General features: G+C 34.7%; 3 protein-coding genes across 5 annotated transcripts in view; 1 reads left to right on the top strand and 2 right to left on the bottom strand.

The window, feature by feature from the left end:
* Positions 1-11,728, top strand: part of LOC112045946 (LIM and SH3 domain protein Lasp) — a 35,200-nt gene extending 23,472 nt beyond the window's left edge. The window contains exons 3-8 of one of the 2 annotated variants that reach the window (XM_024082347.2): positions 1,237-1,369; positions 2,034-2,169; positions 3,707-4,060; positions 5,602-5,723; positions 7,762-7,809; positions 8,141-11,728. In XM_024082347.2, the coding sequence (XP_023938115.2) occupies positions 1,237-1,369; positions 2,034-2,169; positions 3,707-4,060; positions 5,602-5,723; positions 7,762-7,809; positions 8,141-8,287 (940 nt within the window). In that variant the 3' untranslated portion in view covers positions 8,288-11,728. The remainder of the gene's footprint in view (positions 1-1,236; positions 1,370-2,033; positions 2,170-3,706; positions 4,061-5,601; positions 5,724-7,761; positions 7,810-8,140) is intronic. The other variant, XM_024082348.2, reaches the window with a different exon arrangement.
* Positions 11,729-12,485: 757 nt separating this feature from the next.
* LOC112045954 (uncharacterized) lies at positions 12,486-19,467 on the bottom strand. Of its 2 annotated transcripts, none has more exons than XM_024082366.2 (2): positions 19,076-19,467; positions 12,486-14,488 (listed from the first exon to the last, which is right to left on the bottom strand). In XM_024082366.2, exons 1-2 carry the CDS (start codon positions 19,293-19,295, stop codon positions 14,394-14,396), a joined length of 315 nt encoding a protein of 104 aa, XP_023938134.2. In that variant the 5' UTR covers positions 19,296-19,467; the 3' UTR covers positions 12,486-14,393. The 2 variants fall into 2 exon arrangements, with proteins under 2 accessions (XP_023938134.2, XP_023938133.2); XM_024082365.2 differs by lacking the exon at positions 19,076-19,467 and adding an exon at positions 15,944-16,581.
* Positions 19,468-22,438: 2,971 nt separating this feature from the next.
* The window catches only part of LOC112045952 (PTB domain-containing adapter protein ced-6), a 63,678-nt gene continuing 61,695 nt past the window's right edge, over positions 22,439-24,421 (bottom strand). Inside the window, exon 12 of the mRNA XM_024082357.2 lies at positions 22,439-24,143. Within this exon, the coding sequence (XP_023938125.2) occupies positions 24,066-24,143 (78 nt within the window). The 3' untranslated portion in view covers positions 22,439-24,065. The remainder of the gene's footprint in view (positions 24,144-24,421) is intronic.

Raw genomic sequence — 24,421 nt, 5'->3', positions numbered from 1 at the left:
GCTCGAGTAAATCCACAGTTAGCATCACGGGCTCCAACCATAATAGATAGTACCTACGCACTGTTCCAACAATGTAGGTCCACTGCGAACGAAAGTTTCAATTATTCACACTCTTACTTTCGCTAATGTGCGTATCACATCAGCTTCATTGTTGTTCGATTTTTGTATCCATTTCAAAGATGTTCCGATTCGTTTATTATTTAACAAGCAGACGCTCGCGACTTCGTCCGCCTCAAATCCCTTGGGAACTATTGAATTTTCCGGGATGAAGATAGTGTTTGTACTAATCTAGGGTATACCCTGTATACAGGGTATCATCATAATCATCAACAACCCATATTCGGCTCACTGTAGAGCACGAGTCTCCTCTTAGAATGAGATGAGTAAGTTTGTTGATGACACTCCCATGATATGTCGAGCTCGCGGGGCAAAGGGAAGTACTGCGCGGGTATGAAATCGCGCGCACGGGGCATCACTACCCCCCTTCCGGCCCGCGCAGATCATCGGGTGTGTTACGAACGAATTTGCCAATCTATAGAGCTTAGTCCACCACGCTGGGCCAATGCGGATTCCCAGACTTCACATACATAGAATATTAAGAAAATTCGCAGGTTTCCTCATGATGTTTTTCTTTCACCGTTTGAGACACGGGATATTTAATTTCTTAAAATGCACACGACTGAAATGTTGGAAGGTGCCCCGAGCCGGATTCGAATTGACGCCCTCCGAATCGAAGGCAGAGAGAGCAAGGCCTGGTCTGACCTGGCCTTGTACTTGTATGAAAGGATTGATGAGAATGGAAAGCAAGTTGAAGGACGTGATCTCTGACGTGATGATACAGGGTGCTGGGGAGTATTTCCCATAACTCTGGGGTTATATTCTTTACCGAAAATTAATTAATCAAGGAACATTTGTTCTAAAATTAATATTTTCGGGATAAATAATATTTCTTTTGTAAATAGATCTTAAAATGTGTCCCTTAGACGCATCCTTATAATTATGACGTAGCCAAGTTTTAGGTCTTTTCAAATGCAAGGATATATAAAGGCTTGTGTTACATGGATAGTCTGAATTATGTGAATTACTTTGTATGAAATACATAAAAAGTTTTTATTATTTACTTATAAAAATTAGTTACGCAGTTCGGCTCTTATAAGTGGACTCGTCAACACCTTGCAGATATGGGAAACACTCCCGAGCACCCTGTATATAATATATGACGTGCTTGTGTTCCAGCCACGTGCCCAAGGCGAAGCACACCACCATGGCGGAGACGCCGGAGCTGAAGCGGATAGCGGAGAACACCAAGCTGCAGAGCAACGTCAAGTACCACGCCGACTTCGAGAGGAGCAAGGGGAAGTTCACACAGGTATTTAAAAAAAAAACACACAGGTGGGTGGGGGTGGGGCACACAAAAATACACAGGTATTTATATTATTTCTTTTTATCCACATTACTCGTTGAGCTATGTCGGTGACTTTGGTTCTTCTGCGGATCTCCTCATTTCTGATTCGATCACGCAGAGATACTCCGAGCATAGCTCGTTCCATCGCCCGCTGTGTGATGCTGTGCAGAAGAACCAAAGTCACCGACATAGCTCAATAGGTTGCGAAGCTGAAGTGGCAATGGGCGGGGCACATAGTTCGAAGAGCCGATGGACGTTGGGGTCCCAAAGTGCTGGAATGGCGACCCCGCACTACTAAGCGCAGTGTTGGCCGACCCCCACCAGGTGGACTGATGACATCAAGCGAGTCGCAGGGATTCGCTGGATGCTGGTGGCTCAGTATCGTGATGTTTGGAAGTCCCTACAAAAGGCCTATGTCCTGCAGTGAACGTCCATCGGCTGATATGATGATGATGATGATCCACATTACAGCCATTTGCTCCTTCAGTAACACTTTCTTATGAAGTTCGTGCGGTCTCTCTATTTCTGCATGTACTACACGAAATTAATATTGTTTATATTAAATTTGATATGACTCAACTACCCTATTGTTCTGTGTTTACTTAAAATATTTTTTTTTAATTTTCAGGTGGCAGACGACCCTGAAACATTAAGAATTAAAGCGAACACAAAAATCATCAGCAACGTGGCATATCACGGAGACCTGGAGAAGAAGGCGCAGATGGAGAAGCAGAGACAAATAAACGAGAACGGAGAACTTGTTGGTGAGTCCTCTAGAAAAACATACTAACTTACATATGCACATGAATAATCTCAAAAACACGCATATGTTACTGAAACACATGCAATATGCAGACATAACTGAAGCACATGCAAAACATATACATACACGTGTGCACATTCTTATTAGTACATTATGATATAAGTGCGGTAAGTTGAAAATTACAGCTGAGGCGATATTGCAGCTCGAGCCAAAGGCGAGAGCTACGAAAGCTAAGCTAAAAAAAGCTAAAGCTACGAAGCTAAGGAAGCAGAGGCTGTAATTATCAAAGCACGAATGTCATACGACGGTTTATAACACATTTACGAGGAAACACACTTTGAACACACCAGTAGACTTAAGATGCGTGCCACGATATATTTTGAAGACAAAATGACATATTGTTGACTTGTTGACCAATAATACCGTATCGGAAATATCGTTCTCCCTTTCTTTGATATAGGACGACAGAGAGAGCTATATTTTCGGTTCGGCCGCTATTGGCAGACTATGTATTTTTATCTTTATGTCGTCTGTCTTAAGATAGGTTTACTATATTTAATAGTACAATGAAATTAGGCAATGGAAGAATCTTTACAGAATTTCAATAAAAATTCATTATAACAATATTATAATTACACATCACAAAACGTACGTTTTATAAACGGTTTATGTTCATTTATGTGTGTGTGACACCAAAATCATTGTGCACAACATCATTTGTGTTGGTCGTGGGTTCAAAATTATGACTAATTTGTGTTTTCTTGAATCATGATTTGTGTTGATCATCGATTTAATGTGACTAAGAAGGATTACCTACTACATGACTTGTTACCTTATTATTACGTGATGGATAAAACCTATTGTATAATAAACTCAGTACACTGTTAGGTATAGAACTTTAAAAATGTATGTGTGTAACTTTACAACACATAAATATAAATTATTTATTTACATAAATATTAATGGCACCATTTAATAACTCCAAAAACCAGAACAGATGTTGAAAAGATGTAGATGAATTTTTAAAAAATATAAATTACCAGAGAAGTCCCGTGGTTTTACTAGTGTAGTTTTGGTTACCCTTGGAATACGGTTGTAAAATAAATATATACTCGGTCTCGTAACTCGCTGGTAATTTAGCTTTGAAAGAATTTTCAAAATCGGTTTAATGGTTAATGTCCGTTTATATCTAAGAGACATAGTGCGTCAGCGTAGCGTAGCAAACACCCACAAGCATCGTCTGTTCACACTGCCCAGCAGGTAGATAGAGACACGTAGTCTTTCATGAAAGAAGTTTCCCAGACGAGGCGCTAATGTCTTAATGATGGCGATGAAAAATGTCTGTAGATATAAACGGACCTTTAGCCGTGAAAGCGAAACAAAGTAACTTTCGCATTAAGTATGGTAGTCACTTTACAATACGCACAAAGCTTTCACAGAATACCTAAAGAAACATTATTTCCAATCCTTCTTGGCCACAGTAATTCATAGTGTATGTAACATCCATCATCATCACGCCAATCTCTTTTACACGCTAGACGTAGCTACCAACGATAACTACCATCAGCAAATCGACACCTACGCGACAGAGATGTTAGCGCCGATGCCGCCGCCCAACCTGCCGCCGAAGACACACTACCAAACCCCCGCCGCGCAAACCCACCGCCAATACCCAGAGTATCGCCAAGAAGAATACTACCCGTATCCGAAATACGAGGACTACCCGCAGAATGCGAATTATCAGACTACCCCGCAAATTCCGCAAAATTTTGGCAATCAGAAGATTGGTAAGATCCACGACTACGATCCATTGAGCGATGGACCGCGGGCGCCGCCGAATACGCAACGCGCGTCTGCGACTCTTATCTACAACAGTTCCAGTGATAAACGAGGTAGGTGGAGTCAGTCGAATAGCTTGGCAACTTCGATCGTAACACTTCTAATGGTCCTCGCGATGAATGAAAAACCAACGACTCACTTCCCCGCACGTACGATTTCACACATGCGCAGTCTTTCTCTCCGTTGCTTGCACATCATGGGAGTGTCATCAACGAATTTGCCAAACTATAAACACCATGGTTGATGCTACTAAGTGCATGATGGAAGATTAATATTACCCCCTTAATGCATGTAGATATGCAATAGACTGGACATAAGGTGCATTAGAGGTAGGTCTAAAGGAGGTTAGCTGACCAACTAAACTTTTGTATGATAGCAACTTATTGGCCAATCCACAGATGCAAACATAGGCGAGAAAGGGGAAACTTTTCTTAAACACTCAACTTAACACAATTAAACGTCTCTACAGACAGATACAGACTCTCTGTTTGTGAAAGGAGTGCTGGTCAAGGCTATGCACCCCCCTTCCAGCCTCTGCCCCGCGCGAAGTACTTCCCTCCCCGTCGCCCGCATATCATGAGAGTGTAATCAACGAACTTACTCAGCCATACCAGACAATTTTGTTCGTCAATTTGGTTGCTATACTGGTCCTTCTATAATTGGTCTGAGCCCCCTGTCTTATAAGGCCAATAAGTTGCGATCGGTCTTTAATATCGCATGTACGAGGATATTTACTATGATTTTGAATTTGCATGTACACATAAGTAAATAGCTGTAGTAGTCAACTAGATTTTCTAATAAAGTATGCAGTAATATGCAAAACATAATACAAAACAGAAAGTAAATACTAAAATAAATGCATTGCAACATTACTAAAATATGATAGTAAAAATAGGAGGAGTTTATGTTTATGAAACTGTCAAGGTAAGGTTTGTCTTATCTTAGGAGCAAGCAGATAGTCCACCTGATGAAAGTGAATTATGATTTGAATGGTAAGTTCATGGTTGTACATTTTTCATTGCATGCTTTTTGATTCGCTTGGTATTTCTTGTAATGTAAGGTGATGGTATTCATCTCAGGTATTAATACTTTTATTATAAATATGTTATTTTTAACTCTACAACGTGATAGTGGTTATAAATGACCAAAGTTGTAGTGAATTTTAATTGCAGCAAAAAATGTGTTAATAATATTTTGGGAAATATACTTTGTCAGATAAACATTTCATCATAGACCAACAAACTTTACTTTTCTAAAATTTATAATAATTAGTAATAGTATAGATGACGGCTGTGGGACATGGATTGCAAGTTGCAACCTGACAAGTTTGGATTTAACTTCATATTAACCCCTTGCTTCTTGATATTCAAAAATAAACTTGACTAATGCAATTTTTGCATAAGATTTAGATGTAACTTTTGCATGGAGCAAGTCAACTTGTACAATATTGAATAGTCAAAGAAAGATGTTAAAAGTAAGTGGTATTTTCATACATTGGTAAAACTCATCGTAGCGTGATACAATTTTATCCAAACTACTAGTAGCGCCATCTAGTATGCAATTCTGCAACTACATTCACATAACGCACTTCCAGGGGCGCATCACACTCAGCAGCAGAGCAGCCGACAGCACATCGGGCGCGTGACGGACCTGGACCCGCTCGCCAACGAGCTGCCCGCGCCGCACGCGCACCCGCACCAGAACCAGGTCAAACAGGTATGATGACGAGTTTTGACTACCCCTGGTGCAGTGGTTAGTGTTATAAAGGAGATTTTATAGCGGACGCCCGCGACTTCGTCCGCGTGTAATTGTTTTCCACAAATCCCTCGGGAACCATGGATTTTTGCGGGATAAAAAGTAGCCTATGTGTTAATCCATGCTATATCTCAATACCAAATTGCAGCTAATTCGGTTAAGTAGTCGAGGCGTGAAAGAATAACAAACATTCATATCATTAAAATCATCAGTTTTCCCAAATCTCGGGAAACCATGTATTTTTTCAGGATAAAAGTAGCGTGTTAATCTAGAGTAACATTTCAATTTAATTTTTTCATTTCATTCCAAATTTTAGCCAGATCGCGTACGTTAAAGAGTAACACACATCCAAAAAATTTTAATAAAAAAAATTCAACCGACTTCCTACTCAAAAAATAACTTTAACTAAAAAGCAAAAAATAACATCCTACCTATGTGCTACCTTCTGATCAGTTTGAAGGCGGTCCCAAGCCAGTGATGTTTTAATTAAATACGTTTAAACTACAAAATTTCTGTGGTTATTCCAGAAACAGCTTTAATTAAAACACGACACTGGCTTGGCACCGCCTTCAAACTGATCAGAAGGTAGCACATAGGTAGGATGTTATTTATTGCTTTTTAGTTAAAGTTATTTTTTGAGTAGGAAGTCGGTTGAATTTTTTTTATTAAAATTTTTATTTTTTTATTTTTAGTGTTAGCATCTCCTTACTGTGCTTCGTCTTCTTCACCAGACCCTTAATACAGTCGCAATCCATCTAGGTGGAAAGTTCTCATCAATACAAATTTATCAAGTCCAAACACAAGGTAGCTACTGTGAACCGTCGAGGAGTTCTCTTCACTGTCCCTCGTCTTCATCATCAGACCCTTAATACAGTCACAATCCATCTAGGTGGAAAGTTCTCATCAATACAAATTTATCAAGTCCAAACACAAGGTAGCTACTGTGAACCGTCGAGGAGTTCTCTTCACTGTCCCTCGTCTTCATCATCAGACCCTTAATACAGTCATAATCCATCTAGGTGGTAAGTTCTCATCAATACAAATTTATCAAGTCCAAACACAAGGTAGCTACTGTGAACCGTCGAGGAGTTCTCTTCACTGTCCCTCGTCTTCATCTTCAGACCCTTAATACAGTCATAATCTATCTAGGTGGTAAGTTCTCATCAATACAAATTTATCAAGTCCAAACACAAGGTAGCTACTGTGAACCGTCGAGGAGTTCTCTTCACTGTCCCTCGGCTTCATCACCAGACCCTTAATACAGTCACAACCCATATAGGTGGAAAGTACTCATCAATACAAATTAATCAAGCCCAAACAAAAGGTGACTGCTGTAAATCCTTGACGAGTTCCATCGTCTGTGTTTCGGCTCCATCATCAGATCAACTCCAAACCTTCATAAAGTTGTAGTGGTTTAAAATACCTTATGGAAACACTAACAAACGTACTAGCCGTCTCTACAACTTTCGAAAGTTCCCCTCAATTTCTCCAGAATGCCATCATCAGATCCTGACATGAAAAAAAATGGGACCACCCTGGAAGTAAACCCTACAAAACAAAAAAAGAATTTTCAAAATCGGTCTATACTCCTCCTTTTTGGAAGTCGGTTAAAAATACATCCAAACATCCATACAAACTTTCGCATTTATAATATTAAGTAGGATAGTAGGATTCTTTCTTGTTCAACTTTCTTTTTCTTTCTTCTAAGATTACACTTCTTAACTGTATTCTATTAGTGATATAATTATTTACATATACATGTAACTATTACTGTCCTTCCCTAATAAAGGTCTGACAGAATACCAGCGTTTTGAATACTAATGTACTGACTGACGTGTTCAAAAATAGTCCATCTTATATTTTTAGTTATTGTGAACAGTTTTTAAAATATTTAAAAACATAAGACGCCATTTTTCTTGATTAATATTAAAAATTACTATTATTGATTAATCAGTGGATAAATGTAATAAATATAAATAACACTTTTGTATGTTTTCAGAGAGTTTACATCGCGATGTACGACTACGAAGCGAACGACAGCGATGAGGTGAGTTCTGTGTTTTATTCATAACTAGCCGACGGTTTCACCTATGTAGTTCCCGTGAGAATACTGGGATTAAATAATTGTGACATTCACAAATAACGTGGCTTTTTAGTGGTAAAATAATTTTGTAAACTGGTTAGTAGTAGAGATTAATTAATAATTATTTATAGATTTGGCGACATACAGACATATAATATAATTGTAAAATGTAAATTAAAGAAAAAACTATCTACCGTCAAGTATATGGTAATGCATACTTCGCATGTATTTTGAATGTCAAGATATTCCAAATCTACTCTATATGATAGTAAAAATGAAAAAAAATTGTCATCAGGTCTCGTTCCGCGAGGGGGACTACATATCGAACGTGACGTCAATCGACGAGGGCTGGATGACGGGGCAAGTGCTGCGCACGGGCCGCACCGGCATGCTGCCCGCCAACTACGTGGAGTTGGCGCCTGACGCGCGTCAGACCCACTGACGTGCGTCAGACTCACTGACACCAAGTAACACGTCACTGACTCGGCCAAATTAGAAAATAATTGATCGAACACGCATGAGAGTATAACTGTCTGACGCTCGTCAGACTTACAGACGCCGTCACCAAGTAACACGTCACTGACTCGGCCAAATTAGTAAATAATTCATCGAACACTCTGGAAAAATAACTTCGTCTGACGCGCGTCAGACTCACTGACGCCGTCATCAACTAACAAGTCACTGACTCTATATTAGAAAACAATTAATCGAACACTCCAGAAAATAATTTCGTCTGACGCTGTCACCAATTAACACGTCACTAATTCGGTCAAAATAGAAAATAATTAATCAAAAACGAAGGAAAATATAAATTAGGGAGTCATCACGTTGAGGCGTATAAGTTATGGTTCTGTGTAACTTTTGTAACTGTATATTAATTACCCCGCAATATAATAGCAAGCAGACAGCGTTACCAATAACCTGCACAGGATTTCTGACTAGGGTAGTTATAATGGTATAATACAGTTGCATACATATTATAAAGAACGCAGAACTCGGAACTTATGGATACTTTGTAGGGTTATAAGTACATACTTAAAATGAAGTATGTACTTAACCCTGCAAAGTATCTATAAGAGTCCGGAATTACAAAAGTAACGTTATTTATAACTGTAAAAGGCTAATGTTTATCTTTTCAGTACCCACAATAAAATTATAGTCTGACGCGCGTCAGACTAACTAGCGCCGTTACCATGCCAACATGTCGCTGACTCGACGAAAGTAGAAAATTATTGATCGATTAATTATAATCACGAGTTATATAATATAACCTAAAATTCTAAAAAATCATAGTGCGTCAATTGAAAAGAAATACCGATAAATAGACGGAAAACACAATATATCTGTAATTAAATCCGAGTCTTTAAGTGTAAAGGACAACACATCACAACATATTGTTGACAGTTTATGATGACCACTTACCATCCAATAAGCTCATGGGCTTGCAGCACTAATGGACAGGACATTCAATAAAACTGATGGTGCTTGACATGTCGCGATGTGCTTGATATCTTGCAGATTACGACCAAAACATGATCAGATCAGTCCTGCTGTTAAAGCTGCAGGCATGTGGACTTATTGGATGGTTAGTGGCTAGCATTATAACCGTTATAAAGACATATTTGTAATTTTGTATGGTAATAATCACAGTAATAATCCACAAATAACATTCCACATTGTATGCCTACAACGAAATATCTCGTGTAGAGAAATAGACAAAATGTCGACCAATGGAGGCAGCGGCGACTACGCAATAAAAGAGATACTGGTATTTCCGGTTGTGCCGCTATTGGTTGAAAATTGTCTGTTTCTTCAATATTCTCGAGATATGTTGTTGGTCGCATGTTAGGCTTACATTAATAGCTTCAATGGTACAATGCAAACTTATTCAAGTCAAAACATCTAAAATTTAGATGTCAATTTACAACACCTAAAAAGTATAATGTCAAAGTAAGACACCTAATAAATATGATTTTAATTTACAACACCTAAAAAGTATAATGTCAAAGTAAGACACCTAATAAATATGATATGATATGATTTCAATTAATTCAAAAAGTTCACTTTAGACTTGTATGATGCAAAAAAAAACATTGTATCCAATATTAAACTTTAACCATAATATGTTAAAAAATATGCCACTTTACTAACTTGTCTAAAAAGTTTATACAATGTTGTTATGCTGTATTCTTTTTATTCTAGACTATTATTTAGAATTAAATAAAACATAATAAAAACGGACCAAAACGAAAATTTTTAGCATTTTTATCTCATTCCAATTGTTTTTTTTTATTTTTCCAAAATATCTCTTACAGGGGTAGTTTTTTACCCAATATTTTGTGTAATGGGGTAAGTTTACCCCCTATTTTTTTTTTAACTTTATATAACATTTTTGCTTGTCGCTAATGTATAACTTATAACATTTTGTACCTGGTCATAACGCCACAAAACAGGTCGCAATGATTCAATTGTAAATAAATATAAATTTAGATATATATATAAAATATAGTTTATGGTGTCACACCATATTTTTTATATCGTGTATATTTTTTTATTAAAAAAAAATAACAATTTTTACAAAAAAAAAATACTACAAAAACCTACGAAATTCGTAATGCATAATAATTAATTAGAGCACATATTTAAAATTCTTGTTCACACATTCCGTTTTGTTTTTGTAATCCAATTTGATAATAATTGATGTTTAATATAAAAATAGGACATATTTTTTGTTACTTAACTAAAAATCGATTTTTTTTTTATAATTTCCTGATAATCTACAAAGAATGTAGACTAATTTTTTTTTAAATATTGGAAGTTCTACTTTTATATTTTGCGTCAATATATGAGAACTGTTAAACCTTAAAACATATAAGATTTGCCAATTAGTTCTTATTGTTTTATTTTAAATATATTGCTTTTATTGTTAGTTGCAAGTGTTATAGCACATACGGGCAGTGATTTAACAATATAGTGACAGATATAATAATATTTTAGGACTCACAACAAAGATTTTATACTATTAGATATGTCACTAGTGCGTCGAAACTGAGGCGGAGAAAAAAAAAAAACATACATACACCGAACCCGAACCGAACGTAGAACCTCCTCCTTTTTGGAAGTCGGTTAAATAGTGGCTAATTGTCCTAATTGTCGAGTTGTGTGTTCAGGAAGTGTAAAAACTATATATACATAAATATATAATGTAAGTAAACACAAAATTGTGCATATTTGAGCTTAGTGGAGTCTAAATTCGGATCACTTTTTGTGGTGATTTTGTAGGTATCTTTAGTAGAAAATCTTTGACTCACATACTTAAAAATACCTAAAGCCATCATCATGTTGTTATTTCACTGCGTTTTAGGTTAGTCATTTTATTTATTATTTCATTTTACTTGGGATAACACTGCCCTTCTTTTTAAGTTAAAATCTCAGTTTTATATTAGAAAAAAAAAATAGTTTTGAAAGGGCAGTTTTGTTTTTTTTAGCGTATTATACATTGTTATTATTTTAAGCATTAAACACATCACAATTTTATGGCTTGATTATTTAATGGAGGAGCGAAATTATTTTTTGTAAAATATAAATAATGTTCCTTACACTATAAGTTAAATAATAATTAATTCTTCATGTTTCCAATACTTACATTTTCAAGCCGACAATGTTTTCTACATCTTCACGAATATTTACAAGACACGTGAGAAAAACTTGTCTATTTTATCTGCGGATTTTGATTAGCTGGGCTGTGCCTTTTTTGATGAAACGTTTTCTCGCTCTATGACAAAACAACGTATCTTATAACAATCTTATGTATGGGAACAGTATTATAAGCCGATCCGATGTTACAGTGCCTTTGTAATATTTAATAAATTTTAAGCGAACATTACCTAGTTTTATTTCATTTTGACTTGCCTATATCCACAACTAGCAGACGCCGCGCGGTTTCACACGCGTAGTACCCTTTCCCGTAGGAATACGGGGATTAAATTTAGCCTATAGCACCCGGGGATAGGGTGTTTTCCCAACAGTGAAAGAACTTTTCAAATCGGTTCAGAAGTTTTGGAGCCTATTCAATGCAAACAAACAAATGCTTCCTCTTCATAATATTAGTATAGACAACTGAAAATAATTTCAATTGCCAGGCGATATTTCTAAATTTAAAGAATTTTTTCTTTGATCCAAATATATGCTTGACACACAGAGTAAATATCATACATAGTGAGTCTTTACAAGCAGCGTGGTGAAGTCGCTGAAACCCAAAAAAACAAACGTTACGCGCCTCCTTGACATCCGCATATACAAACTTTTTTCATAATTTGTATTTCAAAATGTAACACTAACGATAATTCGAAAATTAATATAATAAACAATAATTACCAAAAAAAAATACTCTTTATCTTATTTCTTTAGGTTTTTGTAAACAGCTTTTAAAATATTTACGCCATTTTTCTTGAATAATATTGAAAGTTACTGATGCAACGCTTCTGACTCGAGAATGTATTTGGTGGGGCCACGACACCATGTTGGGTCCATGCTTTTGGATTAATGTTCTGTTGTAGGTGATGGGTTCCAATTTTGAATTAACTGGGCCATCTGCATATTTTAAACAGTCGATTTAGTATATTTTAAATAAAACAAAATTCACAAATAAACATTATAATATTAAAACATAACAATCATACATGGAATGTGGTTATATATGTAGGTACTAGAATAGTAAAATCTTAATAAAATCCACAAAAATAAATTACATTTTACATTTACTATAGACATATCGACATATCGACATATCAAATCCTTTCAAGCCAAATTATATATAAACCTGTAATATTTGTGTAGGCAAGTACTATCTAACTTGCAACTTTCTATTTAGAAATACAGGCAACATAAAATATAGTAAAAAATAAACAAGCCAACATTGATATGGATTTTTTTCAATTCCAATTTTATAATATAAACTGATTTTTTTTTGTAAATATCGACTATAATCTGTCTATTACAATTTTACTATAATAAAAAGCTTTATAGTTCTAACTACATATTTGAATTCAAATTTGCAAGAATAAAAACTAAGCCATCCTGTTTGAATTATTGAATTCAAGAAGAGGTAAATTCTTGAAATCAATAATATTTTTTTATAATCTATTTAAAAAAAACTCGTCAGTACAGTCCTTGTCATGATCATAGATAAATATAAAAAAAAATAACAACATCAAATTATATTTCGTAACCATTCGTAGACCGATGATAAATAATTATTCCTTATTTTAAGTTTTAAATCAGTCAATTGCAGAACAAAGCCCTGAAATAATATTATTTTGCAGAAATAAAACTAAGATAATCAGCTGTTTACAAAACTAAATTGACAGGTGTCAAAATAAAGAGCTATCATGTGTAGAAAAAAAAAACAGTTCAATGTGCACCATTTTTAAATATGGAATGTGTTGCATATGTATCGGTCTATTTACTTCTCTGTCTAAGGGTCTAATCACTTAGAGTCAGTACTGTTTTCTTGTGAAAAGAGAAGCATTTGAGCAAGTACAAAAGAACCACATCAATTAAACGTTGAATACTCGTTGAATATTCGTTAGTTTACAAGTTAAGCCACTCTGTCCGCCGGCGTAGTCCCTAACAAGTTTGTAGTGAGAAAATATTATTTCAGGCATTCCACTAACACTATTTGTCACAGAAGCTCAGAGTAATCAAAGACAATCTTAACTGCTCGCCACGGATCTTTGTGTTTGTGAAGTTAGCAACAAATGACTGAGCAATGAATCAATAACGGTACAAACGGCGCGTGCGGGAAGCCGGCTAGAGGCGACCGCGCATCTATACTCATTCAGCAGCTAACTTCACAATCACAAAGATCCGTGGCGACCACTATACCTTTGCAATTAGGGTCAATTAATTGCGATACGCAATTGTTAATATAAAAATATAAAGAATGATTCAAGATATTACGAACATTCAAAGTTTCTATATTTAATGGTCCAGTTGATTACACAACAACAGATAATAAAAAGAACAGAAAAATAAGTTATTCATTCGAAACTGATGTTATAAATCTTTGGAACTCTTGTTTGGGTAACTATTCGTTTTTAACCCTAATTTTACTTTAACATTATTTTACAAAATAAAATATGCCCGCTAACGTAGACAGAGAAAGCAACAGGCAATTGATTGGCCTGCTGTTGTAAGTCAAAAGATTATTTTTGGGAAGTCAGTGTTGACTTCACTTTACAGAGTCCACGCATTTGTTCTCTTTTTTGACGGAATGTAACCGTATATGTGTACTATCTAACCGTCTATTTACTTTTCTGTCTACGCCCGTTAGGTAAACGGTCGCTCAGAAATTGCGTTTCAGACAGATCGTGCGAAAGGGACAAACATTCAATTACAATTGCCTCGTTTTTTGTCTCTCTCTCTCATGTTACATCGCCGACATGTCAGACGCAATCTCTGAGCGGTCGGGATTTAACAGACAACGGTCGTTCAAAAGTAACTTCTGTGACACATAATGTTTAAGCCCATTTACATCTAACGCATATTTATTTCTTCTTCTTCATTTGTTTAAGTTTCTTCTTCTCTTCGAGTTTAACCCTTTTGTCTTTTATCGATTTGTACAGTTTGTAGCCGAAGAATACTGAAACAAATAAAAATGAATTAATATATTTAAAATAAGCTTCTAATAAATGATCTGAAAAAGTAGCACCAGAGGGAATTTTAAGATGATGAATATTATTCCTTAACTTATGAAAAGTTTATCTTTATAGTTTTGTTTTATTTTTTACAGAATATTTACCATATTTTTTAAATATACCAATATTCCTTGTTCGCTAGATTATGTTGGAAAGACTGTGTTAGGATTGGGTACGACAATAGTACAGTGGACGGGAATCGAAACTCCACCTCTCTGTGTTGAGTCCGACCCCTTTACTACTAAGCTATTGAGGCTTCGATTTCATTTAAAATAAACGACATGTTTTCAAAGTGTAGTAAAAAAAATAATAATAATAAACAAATAACTTATATGAATATTAAATTATGTACTTAGATCTATATCTATCATTATCAACCCATATTTGGCGCATTGCTAAGCACGAGTCTCCTCTCAGAATGAGAGGAGTTAGGCCAATAGTGAATAGTCACCACGCTGGCCCAATGCGGATTGGCAGACTTCACATACGCAGAGAATTAAGAAAATTGTCTGGTATGAAGGTTTCCTCACGATGTTTTCCTTCACCGTTTGAGACACGTGATATTTAATGTTTTTAAAAAGCACACAAATGAAAAGTTGGAGGTGCATGCCCCGGACCGAATTCGAACCTACATGAGTATATTTCCAATCGTAGGTATGTTATAATAATTATTATTAAACTGTTATCGCAATCAGGCTTAACATTGATAAAAATTAGGTCAGAATTATTAAAAGATTATATATGCTACTTTTAACTACCGTACAAAATTCACTGTAGATTATTTCAAAGTATAAGATCGAAATGAATAAATAAAGATTGAACTCGACTAGAAAGTATCAAGTGACCCTCAAATTGGGAGACTTGAATATGAGAAGAATTTGTCCCCAAATAAGGGGGATTTAATCCGTCTGATCAAATCAGATCAAATCTCCAATGTCGGGGAAATTTGGTGCAATCTATTTTCTGTTTATATTTTAGTGGCTACATTCGTTAAACTAACCCGTTTATGTCCTTGTAGAATGTTTAAATCCAAATATTTCGGTTTACGCATTCCATTCCATATGTAGGCTATAAACAGATTTTAAAAGCAAAACTTAGTTTTAACTTTTTTCCCTTGAAAAATTCATCGTATAATTTAATAATAAAACAAAAATACTTTCTTAAAGTAAACATAAAAGTGATTTAACTTAACCCGGAAGAAACTTTTTTTACTTTTTGTTATTTCTGAAGTGAAAACTGTAGGCCTTTTTTTTTTTTAAGTCTTGTTTCACTAGACTGAGCCTACCCTACCTAAAAACCCTGCGCATGCCAGTGCATGTAAGTACACTATACGATATACTTACACACACACACACGCATACGCAACAACACGCAAAACGATTTTTATTTATAAAACATACCTAAAATTAAAAGTATAATCACGCCCACAACAGCAACTAAGACGAATTGCCACAATATGGCGCTGGTGATAGCAGATTCCAATTCAGACAAATCCATCGGCACGTCATCCACCTTCGCCGCCAACTTCGACATGATCTCCTTCCTCACGTATCCCAGAAAGAACTCCTTCTCATCGTCATCCAGAGTCTCGTAATGGGTGAGGATTCCCTCAAGGCCTTGCTTTATGTCTGCGCCCTCTGCATCGTCAGGTACAGAGTCTGCCATTCTCTTGATGAGTGACAACACGTCTGCATTCTTTATGGACTGCTTCAGTTGTGCTTTGACGAAGTTGTGTAAAGGCTCGCCGGCGTCGCCCATTTTTTACTTTTTTTTTCGAAAAAAAAAATGGTCAAGTTAACAAGGATTTTTGTCCAAACGAAAGAAATGATTGATAAAAAATTTACTCACACTAATTTTGTTGTAAAAAAGATATTTAAATAGATAAAACATGTTCTAAACTACCAATCTGTGAATGAATAATAGAAAGAAAAATTCAATTTTTCACATGGTCTCGAACCCTGGACCTCGTGTTCTGAAGCCACATAAGCTAACTACTGAACCAATGGAACAGTTAATTTTGAATTACATACTTATTCATTTGATTACAGTTTTTTTGTCTAACTAGCCATAGCTAGACAAAAAACTGTAATCAAAAAATGAAAGCACGTCAAAATCGAGCCAATTCAAGAAATAAAAAAAATCCTAAATTTACCAGAACTGGTAATCGAACCCAGGACCTCTATTTTGAAAACCACAGCATTACTGTGCTAAAGAGGTATCAATTTAAATTAAACTTCAAAATGTTGATTAATTTGTGTTAATGTTGAATATTAAATAAGTAGTTTCAAAAAATAAAAAAAAATCTAAATTAACCTGCACAGGGAATCGAACCCAGGACCTCTATTTCGATAATCACATAATTTCTATGCCAAAGAGGTATCAAATTAAAATAAACTTCAAAATGTTAATTAATTTGTGTTAATGTTGAATATTGTTAAATCAGTACCTACTCACCGCACGTTATAAATCAACACCTTCAGATAAACTAATAAAGTCTGCTATCAATTTGAATGCAACTTAATTTCAGGCGCTATCGCATATCTGCAAGGCGATAGCAACTGTCTTATCTTAATAGGTGATAACGATTGCTAACTTCAAAATAAAATGGTACATACTCGTTTATAACAATAACATAGATAAAAGACCGGATTGGTTCTATTTATATTTGTTGTAACATACCTTTGGTTTCTTTTTAGGTATTTATAACTTAAGTTTCTGTAATACATATTAATGCGCTATACAAATTTGTTCGCAGATGTTTTTCTAAAGTGGATACAAAGATGATTTGATGATGATTAAGAGCATTTTTTGTTACTAAATTCCACCTTCCTAGCACGATTTTTAGTACTTTTAATAGCGTAATAAAAATAAAATCAGGGTCTCGACTTTAAAAACTGGTAGTTAATAAGTTTGGTAGCCTATTTATAATAAGGACCTGTGATAGCCCACAGATTTTAAGAAATTAAGTATCAAGTTTATCGAACGGTGAAGAAAAATAATCGTGAAAAAAACCTGCATACCTGAGAATTTTCTCAATTGGATTTCAGCGTGTTGGAGCTTATTAGCCCCCTCTCATTCTGAGAGAAGACTGGTGCTCCACAGTGAGCCGAATATGGGTTGTTAATAATGATATGAAATAAAGTGTTTAAATTTGCATAGCAATTAAGCAAATCCGCGAATTACAATCATGACATGTGATACGCGATTCGCTATCACAAAGTAGGCACATTATCAGGGCATTACATACGAAACGAAGACGTGTCCGTCTGTAACTTGCCGCTGTGTGCCGGCTGATAAGTTACTAATAAACAATTTATCGACATTGCAGATAAATTAAACTTAATCACTGTTACGCAATGTTTTTAATCAAAAAGAGATTAATAAATGTGATCCTATTTGATTATACAGACGTCCTAAACATCTAGACGCTCTATGAATTTCCTAGGTTGATACCTAGAAGATAGATTCTAGAAGCTAGAAGATAAGATACACCTAGTATCATAGTAAACGCGCGAAAACACGAAACTTGTCTACATTTACGTACCTCTCTCTTTCTTTAATAGCAACGAAAGGAAAGAGCGTTATCTTCGAATTTCCGCTATTCGTTGATATCTCTATTTCATATGGCGTAGACGCATGCCAAGCAACGAGGACGATGTTAAGAATATACCAAGCTTTATTTCATAGATTAAAATTACTTCACAGGCTCAAAAGAGTTTTTCCATCTGACCGCTATACTTCAATGATGATGCTATTGATATAAGCTTCTTTAATAAAAATTGAGAGTCGTGATAGCCCAGTGGATATGACCTCTGCCTCCGATTCCGGAGGGTGTGGGTTCGAATCAGGTCCGGGGCATGCACCTCCAAGTTTTCAGTTGAAGGCATTTTAAGAAATTAAATATCACGTGTCTCAAACGGTGAAGGAAAACATCGTGAGGAAACCTGCATACCAGAGAATTTTCTTAATTATCTGTGTGTGTGAAGTCTGCCAATCCGCATTGGGCCAGCGTAGTGGACTATTGGCTTAACCCCTGTCATTCTGAGAGGAGACTCGAGCTCAGCAGTGAGCCGTATATGGGTTGATAACGAACGAACGAATAAAAATAGTTTGGAGCAGCTAAACGACTGGATCGATTTAGACGACTACGACAACATCGTGTTCCGTACGCTCTATCTGCCTATTATTGCTTAATCCGTGAATACTGTAAAAACAATAATCAGTATTATTCACTATTCGAATTCCTGATTGTCAGTCTCATATTTTAGGTTCACTACAGAGCTAGGCCTCTCTCTCTAGACCACGCTGCTCCAATGAAGGTTGGCGGGCGAAGGGAGTTAATTTTAAATTAACGGCCACTAGCTCTTCTACGAGGCATGGGGTATATCTTACCAAAACTGATCTAAAAATTTTCACTTAAGAAGAAGAAAATTCTTCAACCAGACCCAGGAGTCGAATCCAGGACCTCGTGATCCGAAACCACATAGGCAACCACTGAACCAGCGGGACGTTTAAAGCAAATATTCACTTACAAATAATCGAAAACATGATAGCAACGAATCCAATCGCCAGGTACGCGCCACCACCACCAAACAGCTGCGGCAAATCTCCTGTCAACATATTCCTGAGATTCTCCTTCATCTCTTCATCCATATCCGACGTCTCCAGGAACTCCAGCATCTCCTTCCTGCTGGGCTGGTAGTTCTCATTGATGAGATCCTCGATAGGGACTTCGTTTTGGATGTCCGCCATTTTTGTGATGGTTTGAGAGTGTGTTACGACTGGTCTGTGTCGCCGCGGACGATGTTATCCGCGTTATCGCCACGTGGAGTGCACATCGCCGGTCCGGCTGCTGGTGCATTTCATAAGCGGTAGCGATTTGAGCCTACGTCGATTTTTGATGTCAGTAAATGTTGCGTTTTAAAGCTATTTGCTTGTAACTCCTAGTTGAAGTAATTACGTGTTCTAATTTTTTTAATAATGCGTTTTTTAGAAATAATACGAGTTAAACGTTTTTAAAGAGTTAAATATTTGTTGTATGTATTGTTTATTTTTAAAACCGGTTATAATAATGAGTATTAAATGTCTACAAACTATATTATAATGCGATTTTTTTCAAAAAATTCAAAAAAGTGTAATTATTTAACAATTAAGAAATGAACAAATATAATTACATTTACCTTAATAGAGTTAATTCATTAGTAATAATATATTTGTCGACACTAATTGGTGTTAATTTATAAGACATTAGTTACCATAGAAACAAAATAAAATAGGAATAAATAAAATACTCTTCTATTTCTGAGTAAATGGTTTTTACAGAAAAAACTTGAAAATATGAGAATTATTTCAGAGCATAATTTTCAAAAAACTTGTGACTTGGACCACAGCCATATACAATTTATTCAATACATGATATCTATAAAATAAGCAATAAATGTATTAAGTAAATGGAAAACTTAGTGGAATGTGTGTATGTATAAATTTGTTTCATACATATTCTATCATTTTATACAAATTAATAATATGATATATATATAATTTAAAAAGTTATTTCCTTTAACAGTTTTAGTCCAGTATAGCTCATGCTCTGTAGGATGGTGCGGGTGACAGTTCATTTCACTCTTGAAAGTTTGCCGCGATTCACGATAATAGTACGTATTATGAACGTCATAGGCAAATGTCACCTGCATCATGCTACAGCGCACAAACTCTAGTTTAGTTCTGATTTGATTTGATTACTGATGTTATAAAAAGGCAAAGTTTGTGAGGTTGTAGGGGTGTAAACTCTGCATCTATTGAAAACATTTTTGAAAAGTCTTACTAGTAGAAAGCTACGTTGTTTAAGAGGCATAGGTTTTTTATTCCCCTATTTCTAGAGGAAAGGGGAATGATGCGGGTGACAGCGTGGGGCAGCTGCTAGTGTCAATACAAGGTCATGAGCTCCTGGGGTCAAGGTCAAGCTGGGTTATCAAATATTGGTTTTTTCTCTCAACACTTTGTAAATTGTAGTAGTTGGAAATTTAAATAAGTTTCAATAGCTCAAGGGTAAGAGCGGTTTGACTCATCACCAAGGGGGGGTGGTTCGATGATAACCGCCCCGTGGTCTATTGTCGTATTCACTACACTAATACAGTTGGAGGGGAATGGATATGTTAGTCATATTTAAAAGATACGGCAAATATTTTAATAAATACAAAAATACAAAAAAAATAATAAATACAGCCTCATAAGACTCATAAGCACTAACACAGTCTTTACAACTAAATGGAAAGAAAAGGAATATTGGCCAGTTAGAAAAAGAAATAATAACAATCAATAAAAGTTACCTACTATATAGCTACCAATATAGCTACCAATGCAACATAAGTGAAATGCAGAGTATTCCTATAACACCACAGTGTTTCAACAATACTAACACACTGGTGTTTTTAAAAGGAGATTTTCAGTGATTTCACAGTCCCACATACCTGCTGGTCAACCTACTTTATAGTAGTACTTAATACTGCTTTATTTGCATACACAGCACAGGATGTGTAGTTACTTTTTTGAAACTTGTTATGCTTATGGTGAATAAATAGTTGAATACTATACCACAAGTAGTAAGTAATCTATGGTCATGATTGCTAAAGAAAGCAATGTCAATGTATGCCCACAGTGGCGAATAGTAGCCCAAATAAGCTGATGACGAAGATGTGATAATTTAAGTAACATTTATGTTCATACATCGATCTAATCTCAGTAGAATCAACTATTTATTTACACAATACTGAAGCCAAAATCTCGGATATTATTACATATCCTGGGTAGAGTGTGACTTATTAATAAAGTAAGTTATGTTAAAAATGTATGTTACCTGATAAACCAACAACAATGATGCCGGGAAGAATAAAAACAGTGTTGGAAATTGCGTGCTCCAGTGGTCCATCTTGACCGCCGCTTAGATCCACCATTTCGAGAAAATACTGATAAGTTACTAACTAATACTGTAAATATTTGAGATCTCTGTTCAATTCAGATCTATAGAAATGTTAAATTTTACATTTTTAACTCTTTAACCGAGATAAATACAGAGGTTCGGCTACTCTGAAACGACAACAAAGAACCAAATGTCAAATTCAAATAGTCAAATACCAAAACGTCAACAAGTTACAAATGTCACAAGATTTTTTTTAAGGAACTGGGAACATGATAACTTTGGAGCAAAGGAAACAATTAATATACAAAATATCTTCTGTTATTTATTTCTATCATTTCCTAAGTATTTTAATTAATAGGTAATTTTTCCCAAGTACAAAAATACACGTTCACACATTTAATACTATCTGGCCTGTGAATATTCTCATTTTTTTATTTCTTTGATGAGGGTCAATAACTTCATAAAATAAAAAAAAATAAAAAACATACAGTCGAATTGAGAACTTCCTCTTTTTTTTGAGTCGGTTAAATAGGACGCACAATCGTGTAGAAAACAGTTGAAAACTGGCCAATTTTGCTTTGACAGTTTCAGAGTTATTGGTAAAAAAATTATACCTATCGGCCTTTCAATTTAGTCCAATATTCAATAAAATCCCAAATTCAGAGCAAATACCTTAACCTTAAGGATTGAGTTTAAGGTTGAATTAGCAAAAACGACTACTTGAATTGAACGCAAAGTTGTGTTTGGCACTCGTTGAGTGGAGACGTTTTTGGTTTGATTGTGCATCCACTTTTTAATAGGAGATCGATGATGAGGGTTTTCATTTCGCCGGTTCTCGGATACCATTCTAATCACTACTGCTCAAAGATATTGAAGACATTCAAGCAAAGCATCTTTTTTTATGAATATATTGAAAGAAACTTGGTTAAGGTAAATAAATAGTTCACTATTGTAAAAAGGTAACAAATAAAACAAATTGTGTTATAAACATAATTTTTATTACTGCAAAATACACTATTATGTTTAACATTTGGCCTTACAGTAACATTAGTACAGAGAATACTAAAATACAAATATTTTCCACTAATGCGACGCAATACAACAGTTTACCTTCACTATACACATAAAAATCATTTACTTAAAATTATTAGGAGTAAAGAGTAAATTATATATAAAATGTATATTGGAATGTTTAATTGTTATAGCTAGCAGATGCCCGTGGAATTGCGTGGAATAGCCCACTTTTAGGGAGTCTGGTATATACTTGCAACACTTATATATTATTTTAATAGACAATAGAATATTTAAAATCAGTATCATTAATAATCAGCTTCATTGATTTTCTTTTAAAATAGTAATCAGAGGTTTCTTTCCAACAATTTTGAAATTGATATTTATATATTTATTGTTCAAAATACACATTTTTGAACATTAATCTAAACTATTATTGTACAGTCAAATTTAGGCAATCTAAAAATATGTCACATGAATTTCACGATTTTTGGTGCTGACTCCTTTCGTTACAAGAGTGACCTTTCGTATTATGACGTCATCAAAGTTATTAAATCAAAAACCGTTATATTATATTAAAACAGTACATAATTCAATATCGTGACACAACTTAGGGATGGTTCTCTTGTAAGCTTATAATCTTATTTCTTCTATATATGTATATTAAGCTACAATGTCATTCGTGTATGTACAAATGACTCCGAAAAAAAGGTGAAATTCATTATTTACAAATTCCCAAATTGTATACAATTATATAAAAACAATATATTATAATAATCGGTTTGAAGTACCTCAATTTGAAGAGATTTATCACAGAACAATGAGGCTTCAAACAATTCGAACTGATTAATTAATACCTTAACATGTATGTTAGTTTTTAGTCATTTATAAAAATACATGCAAAATTCATTGATGTATAATGAATGTGTATAACTCTATATATTTCGTTTGTACAATAAGGCACTTCGTGAATGACATTGTGCAGAATGCTCTTCTAAAAATATCACCAATTATTATTCTATACAAGCATAAAATAAAGCGGCTCCAAAAATTTACATTATCTATCGTAGGAGAGAATAATGATTTAGCCAATAGATTCAAGGAATAATAATTACGAAAGTAATCCATTATTGCATCTCAAAGTTAAACACTAAAAGAATTCAATTGCATTAAAAATTATTTTGGGATTTTTTTATAAAACCTTTTATTTATTGTTGATAATTGATTTAAATAATGTTTTAATTAATTTCATAAAATAATATTTTGAGAGATTCTTTTCTTTATTACAATTAATAATATACTTATAAGAAAACAGAAATTTCAATTATTATACAAAAATAACAATATAATCGCGAATTATCTATTATCACGTAATAATCATTTATTTGTAACCAAAACCATGGCAACATTTTGTTTTTTTTCTTTTCTCGACTCGTCGACTCAATTCACACAAAGGCTTACACTCTAAAATTCGAAATATTTTAATTTTTTTTAAATATAATGTTTTATTGCATTTCTTTATACTAGCTTGTGTGAACTGATACAAAGAATTAAATAATTTTATCTATTTTTCGTATTATTTTGTATCAATTTCAATTCTTCTTCAGGGGATCGAGATTATCTATTGAAAAATCGTCGTTTCCAAAGCTGATCCCTCTGCTGAATCCATCCTGTGGAAAGAAACAAACTTGAAATTAAATAAAATCATAATTAAAAATTTTGTTAACAGTATATAATGATTAGTAATAACTCTGTGAAAAACTGTTAGTTGGTGATTATGTTTTATAATAAAATTAATTCTCTTTCGTCATTTATTACTTTTCTGTAATGTGCTGGGCACAAAATGTGTTACGAAAAATGTAATCGAAATACAAATCGCCATCTGTAGTGTACTCATAAACAACGCCACAACACAAGTAAACACAGCGCCGAATCCATTTAGTTTTTT

This window comes from Bicyclus anynana, chromosome 18, assembly GCF_947172395.1.
Source record: "Bicyclus anynana chromosome 18, ilBicAnyn1.1, whole genome shotgun sequence".
Taxonomy (NCBI): Eukaryota; Metazoa; Arthropoda; class Insecta; order Lepidoptera; family Nymphalidae; genus Bicyclus; species Bicyclus anynana.
This window is presented reverse-complemented; position numbering and strand designations above follow the sequence as displayed.

What these genes read in the sequence shown, in the direction of transcription:
- LOC112045954 (XM_024082365.2), bottom strand. Translation starts at nt 16,301, where the DNA reads ATGGGCGACGCCGGCGAGCCTTTACACAACTTCGTCAAAGCACAACTG. An exon ending in GATTATACTTTTAATTTTAG is followed by an intron (nt 14,489 to 15,943) that starts GTATGTTTTATA and finishes TATTTGTTTCAG; the next exon opens with TATTCTTCGGCTACAAACTG.